At 36.9% G+C, this 21,074-nt stretch overlaps 1 protein-coding gene across 5 annotated transcripts in view; it reads right to left on the bottom strand.

Annotated features, from left to right (window-relative positions):
* Positions 1–21,074, bottom strand: part of TMEM245 (transmembrane protein 245) — a 95,575-nt gene that overhangs the window by 69,925 nt on the left and 4,576 nt on the right. For all 5 annotated transcript variants that reach the window (XR_001146717.2, XM_012736768.2, XM_012736767.2 and 2 more), the window contains exons 2-5: positions 15,654–15,771; positions 14,018–14,119; positions 3,259–3,375; positions 329–547 (exon numbers count right to left, since the gene is read on the bottom strand). Coding sequence is in view for 4 of the 5 variants with exons in the window: in XM_012736768.2 (XP_012592222.1) it covers positions 329–547; positions 3,259–3,375; positions 14,018–14,119; positions 15,654–15,771 (556 nt within the window). In the remaining variant the exon portion in view is untranslated. The remainder of the gene's footprint in view (positions 1–328; positions 548–3,258; positions 3,376–14,017; positions 14,120–15,653; positions 15,772–21,074) is intronic.

Genomic DNA, 21,074 nt, shown 5'->3' on the forward strand with positions numbered 1-21,074 from the left:
TAGCCAGGTGTGGTGGCATCTACTCAAGGAGGCTGAGGCAGGAGGATTGCATGGAACCCAGGAGTTTGAGGCTGCAGTGAGCTATGATGACCCCACTGCACTTTAGCCAGGGCAACAATCAAGACTCTCTCTCTCAAAAAAGTAAAATATTAAAGAAGTATTAAAGTAATAAATTCCCAAAATTATGTTTGTTCATTATTTAAATGCAAATAAAAGATTGCTCTATTTATAAATATAGATATATTACCTCAAATTTTAAAATATGACAGCAAATTGAGAAAAAAAGTCTTCAAAGATGAGACAAGATCATAATTAACCAGATAATAACCTGCAACAGGCACTGGCAGCAACTGCACAATCCACAGGTTCAACCAGATCTGGACAATGATGATGGCCCAAACAAGAGACACAAAGTAGATATCACTAGTTTTCTTCTTTCTAAGAAACGTTCCGATTTCAGGCCTTTGTCTGCCCAGAGTGGGTGAAGGGGAGGACAGTGAAGAAGAGGAGGACAATGTTGGAGGGGGTTCTCCTCTGTCCGTGGTTTCTGAAAAGGGAAAGGAAAAAACCACACAGTATATTAATCCACATGAGGAAACAGTAATACAGAGCAATTTGTGAGACTACTCTACTTTAAGGCTTCAAAATGTACTCTAATAGCATGTATGATATGACTATATCAGGTTAAAAAGGACAAAAGGATTTGTATATGTGTTTGCATATGCACTGAAAACCATGTGGAGAATTACAATGCTGAGGGTGCTTGAATCTAGAGAGATAGTCTGTTGGGGAATAGGGTTGGGAGACAACTATTTGCTTTTTTTTTTTTTTAACTGTTTGCTTTTTATATTTTACAGTGTACAAGATTTTTATGACTAGTATATACATATCATTAAAACAAAATACATGGCCGGGCGCTGTGGCTCACGCCTGTAATCCTAGCTCTTGGGAGGCCGAGGCGGGCGGATTGCTCAAGGTCAGGAGTTCAAAACCAGCCTGAGCAAGAGCGAGACCCCGTCTCTACTATAAATAGAAAGAAATTAATTGGCCAACTGATATATATATATAAAATTAGCCGGGCATGGTGGCGCATGCCTGTAGTCCCAGCTACTCGGGAGGCTGAGGCAGAAGGATCGCTTGAGCCCAGGAGTTTGAGGTTGCTGTGAGCTAGGCTGACGCCACAGCACTCACTCTAGCCTGGACAACAAAGTGAGACTCTGTCTCAAAAAAAAAAAAAAAAAAAAAAAAATACATGACAAAGTAGCTGAGAATAATTATCCCATAAAAATATTCAAATCATATAAAGCAACAAACACTAACATATACTAGAATTTCTATATTTAAAAATTCTACCTTTTTTAGTATAACTTTAGAATTTATATGTATTTCTGACACAATAAGGCTCTTCAGTGTCATTTCACCTAAAATGGAATCATCTGCTCTTATAAGAATCCAGGGCTTTCAAAGATATCTCTGTCTCTGAATGCGATATAAAACAAACAATGACAGACTGCTGGGGTGAGGAATTTTCAAATCAAAGAAACCATATTGGATTATTTCACATAAGGCACTGTTTTCTAACAATGAAACTACTATGTTACATTTTAAAACAGGAATCTATTATTTCTAATTATTTTAATAAGACATAGCATATATATCAGAACCCATAAAACTCTTGAAGTAATATTACTCTACATGCACGCACCATAATGATAGAAGATCCTAAAACTTGCATTTTGACTTCCATTAAAAAATAAACTACATCTTATTTCATAATGTTGAGAAAAAAGAGAAGACACAAGAATACCCAGGATCCCAATCTCCTCTTTGCCTCACAGTTTTAATACATAGTTTTATCATGTCCTACTTACCCTTTCCTGTTTTCTACTTACCCTTTATCATGTTCTACTTACCCTTTCTCATTTTCTCCCTTCAGCTGAATGTCAACTCCACAGGAGCTAAGACCTTGCCTGTCTCCAATGAACTGCTAGCACATAAAATAGTATCTCACATATACTAGTTGCTCACTAAATATCTGAATGACTGACTTCCCTGTTATTTTATAATTTTCATAAGCAACCACATAGTAGCCCACTGAGTTACCATAACTTCCTTAGTGTTTTTAATCTTAAATGCTCAGCTGTAAGTGAATTTTACTACTGAGATTACCATGGTAAGTCAGCTTACCTCACTAGAACTAATATTCTACCCTGAAGTTTAAGACTAAAGCCCAAGCTAATCATATTATGCTTTCATTTGACTTTGCTCTCTCACTTTCTAATTTGGAAACTTCATGTTGGTGGGTGTGGCAGATATTTGGAAGGATAATAACAACCAAAACATCTTCTCTCCACTTTGGAAACATGATTCAATATGCAAGAAAAGTGTTCCTACTACTCCAAATGCCTTTCCCTTAGCTGATCCTTTCCTTCTAGACATTTCTAAAATCAGTTCTTCAAAGAGAACTCACTATAAATATTCCCCAACTCCAAATACCTCTGGTCCTAACAGGCCTCTCAGCACAGACCAAAACAGCTTTTTACATTCCTGAACCCTGTGAGAGTGCAGCACAACTCTAACACTGGTATAAATCTACCAGCGGAATCCCACAGGCACCTGCAACTCCAGGAAATAGGCCACATAGAACGATGAATCCAAAACCACCAGAGGGGTCAATATATTAACAGTCAATATATTAACAAGCATGAGGCATGCAAATCAAACTTTTAGAGAAAGAATGCCAGAGAAAGGGATGACAGGAAGATGGAAAATAAAAGCCCCCCCACGCCTCCAAAAAAAGAGTTGGACAAAGAGAACAAAAGAAAAAGCAACATGAAGAGATAGAGCATAATAAAACAACAGAGGAGAACTGACAGCTGTGGAAGAAAGAAATGGAAAACATGAAACTAAGATAAGGAAAGCGTAAAGTGGGGGAGATGTGAGAAAGGTAAAGGGGGACTGAGAAAAGGAAAATAACAGGAAAGTGAGAAAGAACAACAAAAGAAAATAAGATGAGCATTAAAAGAAAAAGAATGAAGAACTAAGATAAGAAACTTAAGGAGGTAAATAATTAAATATAAAAAAGTGATATCTGAGAACAAAGATGAGAGAGAAAAAGGTGTAAAAATAGGAATCAGAGAGAAAAATGAAAGATAAGAGCAAGTAGCATTCTGTGATGCTAGTGGCCTTCTCAATTCTATAATCTATTTACATTCATTTTCCAGAATAACCTTGAATGTCACTGTTAACATTAGTCACCTGCAGGCTGAGTCGAGGACTGGTCTTCACTGCTTGATTCATACCCTGTGATAGAGATGGCCAAGTTTGCTAGAGTAGAGGCTGCCATGGAAATAACTTGCCCTGGTAACTCTGCCCCTGTAAAATAAGTGTGCATTTTTAAAAACTTTTTAAAGCAAATGAACAAAGCAGGAAGTAACTCTTAGAAATTTAAACATAGTCCAAAATTTTCAACAGTGATAATATAAACTGGTTATTACTGACCGACTGGACTCAGTGGTGCTTTGCCAAGGAAGAATGCTTAAAAGTCAACGGGAAAGTCTGCTTAAAATGCAGCCTCATTTGGGAACTTCATGTTCTTCAGGTATTGCATATAGAAATCTGGGGTGTACATTTATATTTTTTAACTTTACAAGATGGTTTTAAGGCGCACTTCCATTAAAAAACACTGCCACACCAAGTCTGTAAGCTCCCTGATCACAGGGAGGCTACTTTGTAATACTAGGTCTCAGCACAGCATAGGAAAGCCCACACTTGGTGCTCTCAAAAATAATATTTCACAAATGAACATGTAAACATATGCTTGAACATGCAAATGTATGGGTATTATGCAAAGCCAGAGAAATCTATAAAGTACACAATTCAGCAAAGGCAAAATCTACCACTTGAAAATCTAAAGGAACATCATGACTATCATGTTATATGTTCCCACGTTAAGTTCTTAATATGTAGTACCAAGCTTGATCCTTTGCCCTAGATTCAAATAAAACATTTATTGGCAAACGAGTTTTGTCTGGAAAGATCAGCCTTTAACCTGCTATGGCACACAAGGCAGACTAGCTCATACAACACCAAGTTCTGGCACACTTTCTTGCACACTAGAACAATAGCTAATGACTGTATTTCTTAGACTCCCCTGCAGCTAACCACATGGGATGCAGTTTCTACTAAGCAAGTATTATAGAAAGACTGTGCAAGACTTTAAAGTCAAAAGTAATACACTGTAATTTGGAAGGCACACAGCTCTCATGTCAAACACAGTCACAGAGGCATATGGTTTTTCTGCAGCAACTCCAGAGGTTCTGCTGTCTGATTCTAATTTCAAGGTAGGTGGCAGCAGCCATGACCTTCTGCCTAAACCGTCCTCTGGTGTCACTGAGCATTTCTCCTGGTGCATTGCTTCTGCCCGTATCAGATCCAAGCTTAGTTGCCTGGCCTACGCAAAAATGCTAAATGCTAACCGATACCACTTAATATTTAAACCAGCCAGAGTGGATTCGCTTGTCCACAACTAGGAACACCAGCCATTCCAAATCATACATCCACACTCAAAAGTTGGAACCTGACTTTTGGTAGGCCAATACTCAGTGTGACAACACAGAATTCTGGAAAGCCAATGAAAAGAGCCATGACACTTCAGAAAGCCAATGAAATTCTACTCCAAATTAACTCCACATACCCAAAAAATGCAAGGCTGGCCATCTCCCAGAAAGAAGCAAGCCAGAGCCTGAAGTGGCTCTTTGGTAAATTCAGCCATCAGTATCAACAGCACTCGCCTTGCTCAATCATACCCTATCCCTCCTCTAACAATGCCCCTATGACCTGAAAGAAGTTTATCTTTAGATATATCATCATCATATCTCTCAATATGAAAGAAATTCAAACTCATGGTCTGGGAAGAAAGCCTAAGTTAGCTACCTGGGTCAGGACCTTATTCTCCTGGCCTATGTATCTAAGGTGCTTGTGAGACGCCAGTAAGACAGCAAGGGCTGAGAAAGACAGTGTCTTGCATGTATACTCACTACTCACTGCACTGTGCACTGGGGACAACGATACTGCCCCTGCCCCTCGGAGTCTAATGGAAGAGACAGATATGAATTAAAGAACTACATAAATAAATGTACATGTACAAATTATGACAGCTATAAAGGAAAACTCCTGGGTATTTTGTGAGCTACTAACAGAAGAAATCTAACTTACTCTAAAGAATCAGGAAAGGCTTCTCCTAAGAAATGAAAATGGAGTTGATATATCAAGAATGACAAGGAATTAACCAAAGAAATGTAAAAAATAACACGCTGGGCAGAAGGAAGCAAGAAGGCAGGCTGTGTGAAGAACTCAGCATGTTAAAAGGTAGTGAAAGAAGGTCAGTGTGTCTGGAACACAGACAGCTAGTAAGAAACTGGCATCAAATAAATAAGGCTAGAAAGGCAAGCCACACAATACAGGTCACAAAAGACCATATTAAGGATGTCAGTCTTTATACTAAGAGGAATAGAAAAGCACTGAAGAGTTTTAAATAGGATAGTAATCTTTTTTTTAACTGAAACTTTATTAAGATAAATGTAGATTCACATACAGTTGTAAGAAATAATCTCGTGTACCCTTTACTCAGTTTCCTCCAATGGTAACATTTGCAAAACTGTAGTACAGTATCAGGAGATGGGCACAGATACAAGACACAGAACAGTTTCATCACTGCAAGGATCCCTCATTGTAGACCTTTTAAAACCACGTACACCTGCCTCTCACCCCTCCCTGCTGTGTAAATAAATGATCAGTTTTGAGATATGAAAAGATCACTCTTGCTTGTCTGGAGATCAGAATAAAGGGGACCAAGAGTGAGTGCAGGGAAATAAGTTACTGTAGTACTACAGGCAAGACATGACAGCATGGCCTACTGCAGTAACAGGGGAGATGGGGAAAAGTGGCTGGATTTAAGAGACTCAGAGGAGTTACACTGGACCACACTTGGGGATGTACTGATAAAGGGAAACAAAGAGATGAAGGCAGCCAAGTTTCCAGATTATGAATAGATAGATAACATGCAGGGGAACAGCATAAAGATCCTAGACATTTTTTTTTTTTCCAGAAACAGGATAGCACTTAGCTTCACATAAGTACATCCAGGAAAGAACTCTTAGGCCCCACTCAGTTTGAGTGCACCTAATAGCCTGGCACAGCAGAAAAGGGGGGAAAAAACCTTCAAGTCAAAGCAGTCAACACTAGGATGTCACGAATAAATAAATATTCTCTCTTACATAAGATTAAAAACTAAGCAGGGGGTCCTGAATTACTAAACTAACCTCTTCACAATTTAACTAAGTGGTGACTCACCTTTGAGAAACTGTGAAGTTAAGACCCTTGAGAGTTTTTAAATAACTCCAAAATAACAAGACCATTGCACAGCTCCTCAAATATGGACTTTCAGTTTAGCTGCATTTTAACTTATATTTCTAAATGCCTACTAAGCATTTGTTTGCCAAATAGGTGACTACGCTATACGCTGAAACAAGAGACCAAGACCCTGTCCTTAAGTTCTAATACTTAACCAGCTATAATTCAGTATGTTAAGAGCTAATGTAAAGTAAGCATAGAATGTTTGGGGTGCACAGAGGATAGAAACCAAATCCATGCTGAGAAGTCTGGGAAGGGTTTCCCAGGGAGCTATCTAACAAAAATGTTAAAAGATGCCATCCTTTAAATCCATTTAAAAAGTTAGCCAGATAAAGATGACAAAAGTCTATCCTGGGGAGAAACTTCCAAAGGCACTGGTTTCTTAGAACTCAGGGTAGCAATGTGTTCCAGGAGGACAAAAAAAAAGCAGATGTAAAGACACAAAGGCAAGAAATGCAGAGTATCTTCTTCAAAGAACTCTAAGTTCAATAAGGCCAAAACATAGGGTACAATGAGAAGAGTGGAGAAGAACAAGTATGCAGACAGAGATGGACCAGAGAATGGAAGGTCTCATGTTTACTAGGCACAATTCATGACTGGAAGCACAAATGAAGAAAGAAGACTGCCCAGGTCCAAATCCCAGGTCCATTCCTTATTTCTTGGATGACCATGGGCAAGTTACTTAACATCAGTCTCCTCATGTTTAAAATGAATCTTATATAAATTCTATCTCATGTGAGAATAAAGTGAAACAATACATATAAAAAATGTTTAGGTATGTAGGAAGCACTTAAATGTTAGCTACATCAATTCTCTATATCAATCTATGGGCTTTGATAGTATAAACTATAAGCATAAGCCACTAACACTGCTATAGTATTTCTCTGTACCTCTCATGCCCTTTGTGTTACAATCATTTCCCTAAATCATATCCCCCTTAGTAGACATTTATAGACCTCGCCACAGAGCTAAGTAAAATGTCTTGCACAGAGAGTAGGCACTGAAAGACTTGAGAAAAAGCTAAAACCAATAAATTAAATCTTCAAAATTGTGGTGTAAAGACTAACTCTCCAACTTGCTGATGTCGCTAAAATGTGTAGTACTCAATAAATCTTAGCTGCATCAACAAAAACTATGCAGCATCATTCTAGTTAATACACAAATGATTCAGCAAATTTTTAGAGTGCCTTAAACTTCAGAAAAGTATGAAACGAACAGCACACACAGAAAATCAACAAAGAATATTTGAAAACTATAGATACAAGATTTGGCAACTGCTCTTATCAAACAGATATGCCTTTTAATGACTTCTGTCTTTAGGATATACTTCAGCACTTCAAAAACCTCAAGGGTCCAGGCAGGGAAATGACAAACTTAACAAAAGAATGCCAGGACTGGGAATCCTGGCAAAGTCCTGTTATTAGATAAAAAGCCACAGCTAAAAATAGGCATATAAGTAAGGGAACATAATCTTGGGACTCAAGTACTAAAAAAGAAAAGAAAGACCATCCAAGGTTTCAAGTATCAAGATACCTAGGACCAGGGCCAGTATTAGGTGAAGGCCCAAATAACGAGGGATCTACATAAGTCCACACAAGCAGGTCACTGACATTAGCAGCCTAGCACCAGGGGACAGAAACTCAGAGTCTGGCACATAAGAAACAGATTACAAGGTCAGATAATATCTGTTCATACCAACAACTCAACTATGGGGTGACTAACTTTTTTAATAATCATAGGTAAATATATTTTGAAACCAGTCTAAATAAGGAGATGCTTTTTAATCTACTTCATTCTTTTACACAGGGACAGCGGCCGTTGCCAGAAATACAACCAAAGATTCTTACTGGAAGGAGACACTGCATACCAAATAAAACCTCCCCAGCTTGCAACGCTCCCTTTGAAGAAGGCTTCTGTTTCCATTACTAATGTGGAAAATGCATCTCCCTCTTGATGGCTTCTAGAATCACTTCACGAGAGCCTGGACAGGGAAGAAGCTTTTTTAGGCCTGTTTAACCAACAGTATCAGAATTGGAGAGTGGAAGATGAGCAGTAAAAGATTTAGTTTGCTCCTTTTCTTTTTCCAGTTTGGGCTTAACTGGACCAAACTTGTTCATTCATATTGCATGCTATCTCAAAACAACAAAAGCAACTACCAGACCTTCCCTGCAAAGATATTTATGATAATTTATAAACAATTACCAATATCAGGGGGAAAAGGACTCAGCTGTACTTGCTGTACTTCTCAGGTTGGGTGTCCCGATTTAAAAGTAAATCAGATGTTTGTTTCCCTAATTTTTAAAGAAATTTCTCATAGTCAGAGAAAATAGCTCTCTGAACCTAAGTTTCTTCATCTGTAAAATAAGAATAATATCAATCTCACTAGATTGCTAAAAAAAATTAAGATATTAATAGCATGTTTAAAGAGTCTAACAGGGCCTCGTCCATAGGAGATAACAATAACGCTGGTGTTCTTTTTTCACAGGCCAAGGGAACACACCTAAGCTAGATTTCAGGTGCTATGGTCTGAATGTTTGTCCTCGCCAAAACTCAGGTTGAAATTTAATTGTCATTGTCACAGTATTAAGAAGGAGGACCTTTAAGAGGTGATTAGGCCATGAGGGTTCTGCCCTCACTGGTGAAATTAATGCCATTTATAAAAAGGTAAGCTCAGACCCTTCTTGCTCTCTCTCTCACCTTCCACCGTGTGATGACACAGAAAGAAGGCCCTGACCAGATGACAATACCTTGATATTAGACTTCCAAGCCTCCAGAACTGTGAGCCAATAAATTTCTATTTATTATAAATTACCCAGTCTGTGGCATTCTGTTATAGAAGCACAAAATGGACCACAACACCAGGTTTCTACTGAGTGAGATTTCTGGGATCTAGGGGGCAGACAAGCTACGTCCTATAGTTGTGTTAAGTCAACGGGGCCAACATGGAAAACTGAAGGAGCTGACAGCTACAGATGAGTGTTACAGGGATCAGTAGTCAATACTTTTTCAGGATGACTGATGCTTTTCCAAAGCATCTGATGAAGGGAAAGAACACTGGACTCAGGGTCAAGGACCTAGCTTTAAATCTTAGCTCCACCAGTCACAAATGTGACTGTGGGCAAGCCAGTTAACCTTTGGAATAAAATGTCTGTATCTGCAAAATGGAGACACTATGTATTTTACAAAGTTTTATTTATTTGGTTTCTGTTTTGTTTGTGGATTTAAAAAGATAGCACCTGTAAAAGCACTTATGTGTTCTTGGCCCATGATAGGCACTTAAACATTTATCCCCTACATTATCTTGAGCTTCCAGGGAATACCATGTAAGAGCTCCCCAGGTCTAACAGAAAACCATGGAGTAAGGCCCCTGGGTTCAGAAGAAACTGCTGAAACATATTCAGCAATAATCTCCAAGAAGAGTTTTCTGGGTCTAGAACCAAACAAACTCATGCTTTGAATTCTTATGAAATCCGGAAGACTTATTCTGTGAGTCTAGTGAATCATAGATCATAGAAGCTTCTACAGCACAAAAGATTCAAAGCTCAGAAGACACAGAGAAAGATACTCACAGAAGTGACTGGAATACAAAAGCAAGTCCTACACTGGGACAGTGGAAATGACAGGGAAGGAATTAACACAAACATTGCCAGGGTAGTATATGGAAGCATGCCAGTGCCTAACTTTTATCATAGTGACATCTACAGGAGGGAACTGACTAAATTAAAGAGAAGGAAGGCATGTCCCACTATGAACCAGATGTGTTGCGTTCTGACTCTTAAAAAAGAAACAAGGTTCTAGGGGCAAGAGGAAAACAAAATTCAGAAATTTAGAAAAAACATTTAAAAGATTTATTTTATGATGAGGATTATTTAGACTAGAAGTCCAGAAAAGGCTTCTAGATCAAGAATAACCTATTCTGAAGTGTAAGTGGAGCTGTCTGAATCACTTACCATTAGGGGAAAGGGGGAAAAAAAGGAGATAAAGCTAACCAGAGAAATAAGTGGAAACCACCAAGCTTTCTATAGCAGTTGCCAAAACAGAAAATTTACTTCCACTGGTCTGATACATAACCACAGACTCTAACAGATTATGACCAGGATGACAGGCTGAACAAAGAAAACTTAGCAAAATATAAATAAAATCTTCCCTATGTTCTACTGTCAGATACGTAATTAAGGTTTGTTTCAAGTATTTTAAAATTCTAAACATATCTATGAATAAAGAGATAGTTCACAATAGTCAGACATTATTTACTAAATAAAATAAAAAGCAATTTAATTTAAAAAAAAAACTTTTATAAGGCAGGTATACAAAATATACCAGAGTGCCACAATAGCCTCATGATTAGAGTAAAATGAAGATGCTAAAAATATTGTAGAAGTACATACATTGACATAGAAAGGTGCTCATGACATAAGTTTAAAATGTGGGTTATAATAGAGAATATGCACTATGAGCCAGTTTGTATTTTAAAAAGTCTGAAGGCATAAAAACCATTAATTAATATTTCGGTATAACCTGTGGGGCATGTGCAATTTTGAGTGATTTTTAGTTTCTTCCTTTTTTTCTTCTGTATTTCCTAACTTTACTGTAACAAACTGATATTATTTGAGAAAAAAATTTTTTTTCTGTTTTTTTTTTTTTCAGAGAGACAGTCTTTGTTCCCTCACCCCAGCTACAGTGCTGTGGCATCATCATAGCTCACTGCAACCTTCAGGGCTAAAGTGATCCTCCTGCTTCAGCCTCCCAAGTAGCTGGAACTACAGGCATGCACCACCACACACAGCTACTTTTTCTATTTTTTATAGAGACAGGAGTCTCATTCTTACTCAAGCTGGTCTTGAACTCCCAAACTCAAGCAATCCTCTCACTTTAGCCTGCAAAAGTACTAGGATCACGGGCATAAGCCACCACACCCAGCCTAACTTTTTTCTTGTAAAAACCTACTACAATTAAGTTTTTCTTTTAGTGTAGGTACAGCCATCCGAAAGAAGCAAGGAGCAAAGCACTGGGCACTGCAGGAGCTGTGTGTTCAGATTTATCTCTCTAGCAACAGCTGCTTCCACATGGTTGGGTAACTGGAGGGTCCATTCTAATAAACTGCTATATCTTCACATCCTCCCCACTTACAACTCATCAACCTATACTTTTAGCACACTATTTCTCGATATAAACCACTTGCAGCCAGGACATATCAAACATCTTTAATAAAAAAGTGCATGGTATATTCAACACTGTACTGCAAGTTTTAGCCAGAGCAATTAGGCCAAGAAAAATAAACTATAGGCATCCAAATTAGAAAGAAATAAAACTATCTCTACTGCAGATGACATGACCTTTTATGTACCAAATCCTGATGAATCCACCAAAAAACTATTGAAGCTAATAAACAAATCCAGTAGGATACAAGATCAACACACAAAAATATTAGTTATATTTCTATATGCTAGCAATAAACCACCCAAAAAGAAAATTAACAAAACAATACCATTTACAATAGCATTAAAAAGAATAAAGAACAAATTAAACCAGGGAGGTATAAGACTTATACACTAAAAAGTACAAAACACTGCTGAAGGAAACTAAAGAGCAAGTAAATAGATGGAAATGCATCCTATGCTCATGAAAACGAAACTTTTGGGTTGGGGGGTTATATTATAAAGATGGCAATACTCCCCAAAGTGATCTACAGACTCAATCAAATCCCTATCAAAATCCCAATAGCCTTTTTTGGAAAAATAAAAAAGCTGTCCAGGCGTGGTGGCTCACACCTATAATCCTAGCACTCTGGGAGGCTGAGGCGGGCAGATCGCTCAAGATCAGGAGTTCAAAACCAGCCTGAGCAAGAGTGAGACCCCGTCTCTACTAAAAATAGAAAGAAATTAATTGGACAACTAAAAATATATAGAAAAAATTAGCTGGGCATGGTGGCGCATGCCTGAGCCAGAAGAATTGCTTGCGCCCAGGAGTTTCAGATTACTGTGAACGAGGCTGATGCCACGGCACTCTAGCCTAGGCGACAGAGTTAAGACTCTGTCTCAAAAAAAAGCTGATTGTAAAATTCATGTGGAAATGCAAGGGACCCCCAAATAGCCAAAACAATCTTGAAAAGATTCAAGTTAGATAAACTCACACTTCTCAATTTCAAAACTACAAACTACAATAATCAAAAAAATGTGGTCTATGGCATAAAGATATACATACAGATCAGCAGAATAGAAAGTCCAGAAATAAACCCATACATCTATGGTCAATTGATTTTTGACAAGGGTGTCATGACCATTCAATGGAAAAAGGAAAGTCTCTTCAACAAATGGTGCTGCAGGAGTTGGATATCCACATGCAAAGGGGAGGGGAACCTGCAGCCTCAAGGTACATGTGGCCACCTGGATCCTTGAGTATGGCCTTTTGACTGAATCCAAAGTATACAGAACAAATCCTTTTTTTTTTTTTTTTTTTTTTTTTTTGAGACAGAGTCTCACTTTGTTGCCCAGGCTAGAGTGAGTGCCGTGGCGTCAGCCTAGCTCACAGCAACCTCAAACTCCTGGGCTCAAGCAATCCTGCTGCCTCAGCCTCCCGAGTAGCTGGGACTACAGGCATGTGCCACCATGCCCGGCTCATTTCTTCTATATATATTAGTTGGCCAATTAATTTCTTTCTATTTATAGTAGAGACGGGGTCTTGCTCTTGCTCAGGTTGGTTTCAAACTCCTGAACTCAAATGATCCACCCGCCTCGGCCTCCCAGAGAGCTAGGATTACAGGCGTGAGCCACCACGCCCGGCCAAATCCTTTTAATAAACAAATGGCCAATAAGCACATGAAATGATGCTCCACAGCATTAGTTGCTAGGAAAATGCAAATCAAAACCACAAGATATCACTTCATACCCACTAGATTGGCCATTATCAAAAAATGGAAAATAATAGGTGTTGGCAAGGATACAGGGAAAATAAAATCCTCCTACGTTGCTAGCGGTGGGAATGTAAAATGGTATAGCTGCTGTGGCAAACAGTCTGGCAGTTCCTCAAAAAGTTAAATGCAGAATTACCAGATGATCCACCCTGTAATTCCACTCCTAGGTAAACATCCTAAAGAATTGAAAACAGGTATTTAAACAAATAGTTGTACATAAATGTTCACAGCAGCACTATTCACAATAGTCAAAAAGTGGAAACAACCCAAACATCCATCAACTGATGAACAGATAAACAAAATGTGGAATATTCTTACAATGGAATATTATTCAGCCATAAAAAGAAAGGAAGTGCTGATACATACACAGGGTTTCCTTTGGGGGTGATGAAAATGTCTTACAACTTAACAGAGGTGATGGATGCATAACACTGTGAGAATACCAGATGTCACTTTCAAATGGTTAATGGTTAATTTTACGTTGTATGAATTATACCTCAATTTTAAAAAAATACAAAAAACAGAGCATGGTCTAACAACCTAAAATATTTTAAACAAACTTATTTTCTGTTCAGAAACCACCACAGGTTTTAAAATAGATTCAAAGCTGTTTCAACACAGCATCTTTTATAAAGCTAATCTCCAAAATATTTCAAAGAGTAATATTAAAAAGAATGTCCTGTTTCTTACCAGAAGATTCTTTTCCATTCTGTTTTTCATAGAGGGTGCCCACCGACATCAAAAAAACAATAACCAGGAATACTGGAATTCTCCATGAGCCAGCCAGGGATGCTGCAAATTAAGAATTAACATGTTTAGCAAAATAAAAACCTAGTACATGTTTTTAGATGACTGAGTTTTGTAGACTGACAGAACAATCTGGTATATCTGTTAATTACACCATTATTTCACAGGGAAACTTTTTTAAAAAGCCTGAGACAGATTAAACTTCCATTCAGGGTTTCTCAAAGTAAGTTCACCCTTGCTCAAATGGGAGAGGTCAGTATGTGGCAGCCTACGTTTACAGTGCTCATATCGTCTGAGGAATGGAGGCCGTTCTAGCTCATATCCAGGATTTAAGACCATCCCAAACTCAAACCAACTACTTGACCCCAGAATAACCAGAATCGGGCATAGATCCTAAAGTCATGAAGCCTGACTTGATTTCCTGAAAAGACCATCAGGTGTGAACTCTCTCAAGAAAGGGCAGAATGGCCCAAAGGAGCACAGCAAAAGCTTCACTGTCTCCTCCTCAGTATACAGTGTACAAGTGTTAACAAGTCACCACGGAGCAGGTCTTTACACAAAATCACCCGCATTTCCCTGAGACCATCTAGAGCCTCACAGACATACCTGCCTGCCTCCCTCCTCTGCCTTCCCCAAATTTGAAATGATTCATATGACCCAGCAGGGGATCTTGCAGATAAAATCCAGCATCCCAACTAGACAGAGCTAGAAAATGATGCTTTGACATCAGACTCTAAGCATGGGCATAACAGTTTTTTATTTTTAATAAGTAGCTCTAAAAACTACTTTAAATAGGCTATCTACTGCTCTGGGTTGCTGGATTTTGTTTTTAAATTAGAACTTAAAGCTTCCATTGACTCAGACTTGAAAGAGTCTTAACCACATGTACCATGCTGAAAAATCACTCAGCAACATGCTAGCAGCCAACCAGCTACCAGTGAATGCTTTCACATAACAGGGAACTCATTACTCCAAGCAGCTCTGACATGGATCATCCTTATATTGAGCAGAGCTTTGTCTCTCTGAAGCTACTCATCACTCTGACATCTCTCCCTCATGATTACAGAGATCTGCTTAAACCACTCTTTCACAGGACAGCCCTTCAAACATCAGAAACAGGCTTTCACATTTTATGTCCTCTTTACCTTCACCTCCTCTCCACCCCTAGCGTGCCCGTTCCCTCCTCTTATCCTAAGTAAACATCTTCCCTAGTTCCTTTAACTGGTTCTCACACATGATTTTGAGCACCTCTTATCATCCTTGACTGCTTATCTACACTTTCCCTAAGTATGACACTCGGAAATGACTATAAGAGTCCAAGTGTGCTCTACTTTTTAAGATATATTAACTTTTAAAGGACCTTTTTGAAAATGAACATGTATTAATAATTAAAAGATACAATTTTAAAGCATATCATTTCACCAATGATTAATGAAAGATTAAAGCGTGACATTTTCTATAGATTATTTTTAAAAATTTTAAATGCAACATATAACACTACAAAAAATTCACTTTCATTCACACAGTTAGCCTCTGCTGATCTTAAACTAGACTTTTTTTAAAAAAAGAAAGAACCCACCTAAATGAAAAAGCAATATAATCCAGACAGGAATTGAAACTGCTCTCAAGTAGCGTTCAGTGCTTGCATTCCACTTGAATAAAACAGTCAACACATAGCCAACTACCAATGTCCAGATCTTAAATAAATGAAATATAGACATAGCTGTAAAATATATACACATGAAAATGAACATACAATTATACAAAATTTGCAAGCATCTATATAGCAGGAGCACTCTGGACATAGCACAGATAAGATGAACGCTGGTGGTACTAAAAGGAACACGACGAGGTTCTCCTTCCCTGTTTAGATAAATTAAGTTTTAAAATAAATAGGCACTTGAAGTACATACAGTGATAGTAAATATTTGACAAAAAATACATAGTTTTAAGATATGCTAAAGTACAAACCCATTTTAAAAACACTTAAGATAGTCAATGTATAAACCATGGATTTAAATTAAGAGCCTTCACTTGGCAAGTGGGCTACAAGAAAAAAAAGAAATTAATTAATTAATAAGAATTAAGAGCATAACCTTTTGGAATTCCTAAAGGTTTCTCTCCCAATTAATGTTTAGAAAAGAAATGAAAAGCCAAATCAAGAAAGCTTTCCCAAACAAGTCAGGTTAAAAGATTTTACTCCAGCCTTTAAAATATGCTTATTATTATGAAAGAAATTTTTTTAAAGCTATAAAGGCAGCCAGCCTAAGTGTGACCCTGCTGAAATAATCCAGGTAACAGATGTTTAGAACCTAATCCAGAGCTATAATGCACCAGTTGAAGAAATGTGCCTGAAAACATATTACTAGAGGAGCAGCAAGACTTGGAAACAGAAGAATAGGTCAGGGTTCCCTCCTCATATCTCCCTAACACTAAAGCTAAATGACTTCAGAACTTAAGAAACATCAAAAGAAACCAGCGTATCCTACACAGAAACTTGTATTTTAATACGATATTTACAAAAAATGGAAGGAATACATAATCCAGAACAAATTGAGCACAAAGAACTTAAAATAAGACCAAGAAGATAAAATTCAAGTTTGATGTGAACTTGCAAAAAAAAAACCAAACCAAATTAAGACAAAAAGGAACTTCAAGCTATAATTCAGAGCATCAAGAAAAAAGAACTGATAAGATTACTACAATAGAAAAAAACCTCACATTATTTTGGTCATATCTATCAATAAAAATAATTTTGAGGTATTAAAAATGTTTATAGCTTCTGACCTGAGAATTCAGCTTAGAAACTTTATCCTCACTAAATAAAGATAAATTCTGAAAAAATTTAAATATAAAGAAGCTCATCAGTGTGAGATTTATAATAGAATAGTGAAAAAGTGATTACCTAAAAGGTCAACAATTGGGAAATGATTAACTATGGATGATTCACACAATAACATGTTATACAACCATTAACATCATTTTCTTAAAAAACAAAGCCTATATAGCTTAAAAACTCCTAATACCATATTACGTTAAAAGTGAAATACATAAAATATGTATGACGCAATTACATCTACTATATGGTAGAGGGAAAAGAAAATGTACCAAGAAGTTGTATTTGGGTGGTAAGATTTTGTTTGTTCTTTTATTTTTTTCCGTACTTTCCAAATTGCCTTTAATGAACACTAATTCTTTTATAACAAAAAGGACATTAAAATTTTTGTCTTAAGCAACTTTATCAGATGAAATATTAAAGAGCTCTGAAGCCCAAAAATACATGAGGACATGGAAAGTGAGACTACAGCTGCTTCAAAAAAGTTCAGGCTTGCAGGTTCAGAAAAATTAACTCTGGGAATTCAGAGAATTTGAATTATGATTGTAAAGCTCAAACAAAATCTGAGTACAATACACTTACATGACACTATGTGCCAGGCCCTGTTCCAATGCTTTATATATATAAATTCATTTAATCCTCATAATTCCACAAAATAAATACTATCATTATGTCTATTTTACAGATGAAAGAAACTGAGACTTCAGGGAAGTGATTGCCTGAAGTCACACAGCTAATAAATGACAGAGCCAGGATTAGAACCCAGGAATGTGGCTCCAGAATGCACTTTCTTAACCATAAGGAGAAAAAAGTATGGATCTAGAAAAATAAAGATAAGCAAAAGCCGCTCTAATTTTTACAAAAGAAAATAAAAAACAATTGATTTTGACAACTACAAATTGTTGAAATCAAAAATGGTCTGCAGTGGTGTGCCACACAGCAACAATCAGCCTCACCCTATTTTTCTTTTTTTTCTTGTTGAGACAGAGTCTCTACTCTGTTGCCCAGGCTAGAGTGCAGTGGTGTCATCATAGTTCACAGCAACCTCAAACTCCTAGGCTCAAGCTATCCTCCAGCCTCAGCATCCCAAATAGCTTAAGACTACAAGCACACACCACCACGCCCAGCTAATTTTTCTTATTTTTAGTAGAGACAGGATCTTGCTTTTGCTTAGGCTGGTCTGGAACTCCTGAACTCAAGGGATCCTCCCACCTCAACCTCCCAGAGTGCTAGGATTACAGGCCCAAGCCATTGCACCTGGCCCAGTCTCACCCTATTAAACATTAAATCAGTCACTTGGATGAAAAACTAGAGGCATGCTAATCATGCTAATCTAGACTGCATAAAACTGAGTAGTCAATAAAAATTGAGATGACCTATAATGACTCAGAAAGTCTTGAAACCATAATGGACTAATTCAAATAAGATTAAATTTAATGGAGAGAAATGCAAAGTTCTTCTTTTAGGTTCATTCAAAACTAAACAGCAAAAGTATGGAATGGGAGGAGGACTTCTAAGTTACTTTCCACTTCAGTATGAGTCAGAGTATGGTTGGTATGAGTCCTTACTTATAAAAGTAGAATATCCATACCAGAGAAAGGGATTGTTTCAATGAATTTTGCACTACCAAACCACAGGAACAACAAAATTCAGTCTGGGAAAAGAAATGAAAATCACAACATAATGAGATATCGATATAGCTGGGAGGCAACAGGGGTGAAATAGTTTAGCTTAGAAAAGAGAAAGAAATGTCAAGATTTGATAGCTATCTTCGAATAGTTATTAAAAATGTCAACAGGGAGAGGCATGAGACTTAATATTCTGTGGTTCTGAGAGCAAAATTAATACATGAGGATTAGGAAACAACACATATCAGTTCAGTAGCAAACTATAGTTGTCTAAATGTAGAACAAGCTATCATCACTAAAAATATCAACCAGAGATGACAAAGTAGGAAAGTCTGCCCTTAGTAAGCTATAAACTGATTAGACTTCAGATTTTAAGTCTATAATTCTTTTTAAACCAATCTCCAAGAAGTCTTATCTGTACTTATAAGGAATTAGTATCACTTACAGAGAGAGAGAAACTGCATACTTAAGATTTTTTAAGAAAAATTTATGGCCTAAAGAGAAGAATGTATTTTCATCTAGTAAACCTGAAACTCACAGATTATCTCATTTCAGTTTAAAACTAACCACTTTTTAAATATACTCCCAATTCCACTTTTAGGAATGTTTTACAGCACACTGTGCAGATACAAAAATATTCACTGTTGCAGTTTACAATATAAAAGACTGAAAACAATCTAAACGTAATTTTATAGGGGACTAGCTAAATAAAGGTATCTTCAAAAATGGAATAATTATTCAGACTTTCACAGGTATGATATCTATATTCAATAACACTATAAATTTATGTATGTGTAAATTTATAATGGTGAAAATGTACTCAAAAAAGGTTTTTTTTTCTTTTCATTGGGCTCATGTCTTATCAAAAAAGGCTTTAAAATATTATCTCTGGATGGTTGCAATTTAAGGAATAATTTGTTTACAGTTTTTACAATTGCTGAATTTTCTCCTAAGGTTATGTAATATTCTTATAAATAGAAAAATAAATGTTTTTAACTTTCAAGAAAAGCTTCTTTCGGCTTATGGATTTTTTTTCCATTATTTTGAACTGCTTTCTCAGAAAAGATTCATGAAGTAATAAGTAAGTTCAAAAGGTATGGCCATTTGGAGTTTATATTAAACCCATCATGATTATATAATTACCAGTGGTTAAAAATGTTTATCAGGCCGGGCGCGGTGTCTCACGCCTGTAATCCTAGCACTCTGGGAGGCCAAGGTGGGCAGATGGCTTCAGATCAGGAGTTCGAAACCATCCTGAGCAAGACCCTGTCTCTATCAAAAATAGAAAGAAATTAATTGACCAACTAAAAATATATATAAAAAAAAATTAGCCGGGCATGGTGGCACATGCCTGTAGTCCCAGCTACTCAGGAGGCTGAGGCAGGAGGATTGGTTGAGCCCAGAAATTTGAGGTTGCTGTGAGTCAGGCTGACGCCACGGCACTCACTCTAGCCTGGGCAACAAAGTGAGACTCTGTCTCAAAAGAAAAAACAACAACAACAACAAAAATGTTTATCAGAGTATTCTAATACAAATACAGAGCTAAGAAAATGTGTTAGAAATATTTTCTAAAAGGCATCTACAGGAAAAAAAGAATTTGCATATAACAGTATTAAAAAGAAAGCTCTGTAAGTGCTAACAACATGTCCACAGTACGACGATAAATGAGAACAAACTACAGAATTATGTATGTTATCCCATCTTTGTTTTAAAAAACAAAATTTAAAAAATCCTATACTTTATATGTTCACACAGGCACAGTAATAAATTTAGAAGACTACATAGTTAACAATAGTAACATCTGTACAGTGAGAATAAAGGCAGAAAAAATGGACAATTCACTTTTACCATATAAACTACTGTGTTGCTTAAGTTGTTTTTTTATATAGCAAGCATATTTTACTTGAGTCAACTTTTTAAAATCACTATTCTTTAAAATAACTTAGTGAAAATAAGGATTTGTACATTCACACTTCATACATAATTTCTAGTCTAAGACCCCTTAAGAGTTTCTTATCCTTAAGCCTTCATTAATGCAGAAGCCTAAAATTAAAAAGTCAATTTTACACATATTTGGCCACTGAACAAACCTGTTTAAGTGTGAGTTTTCTTCCAGGCATAAATCAATGAGCCACAGTTATAGATGAGAAGACCTACTTTCCCAAATTTATATTCTTCAAAACAATGTATTCTTTTTCAAAATATATATTTCATAGTCATTTTAAAGCACCAATGTGCTAGACACCACATAAGACTGCATAAAATTTGGCAACATTTATTTAGCACTGCAAGTAAAGGGATCTAATAGACAATCACATTTTCCTTTCATCTGACATGATTACCCACATATAATTTTCTGGTTAAATAATATTAAATGCATAAAACGTTAAGTAAAGACTCCACATTTTAGACTGTTTTATTTATTGTCATCTGGGCATTCACTGAAAAAACAACTTGGCTTGCTTTTGCTACACATTTTTGCAAAATAGTTTTCTAAGCCTTCTTCAGAGAGAATAAAACAACAGACTCCCTCTCA

Source organism: Microcebus murinus, chromosome 12 (assembly GCF_040939455.1).
Source record: "Microcebus murinus isolate Inina chromosome 12, M.murinus_Inina_mat1.0, whole genome shotgun sequence".
In the NCBI taxonomy this organism is placed as follows: Eukaryota; Metazoa; Chordata; class Mammalia; order Primates; family Cheirogaleidae; genus Microcebus; species Microcebus murinus.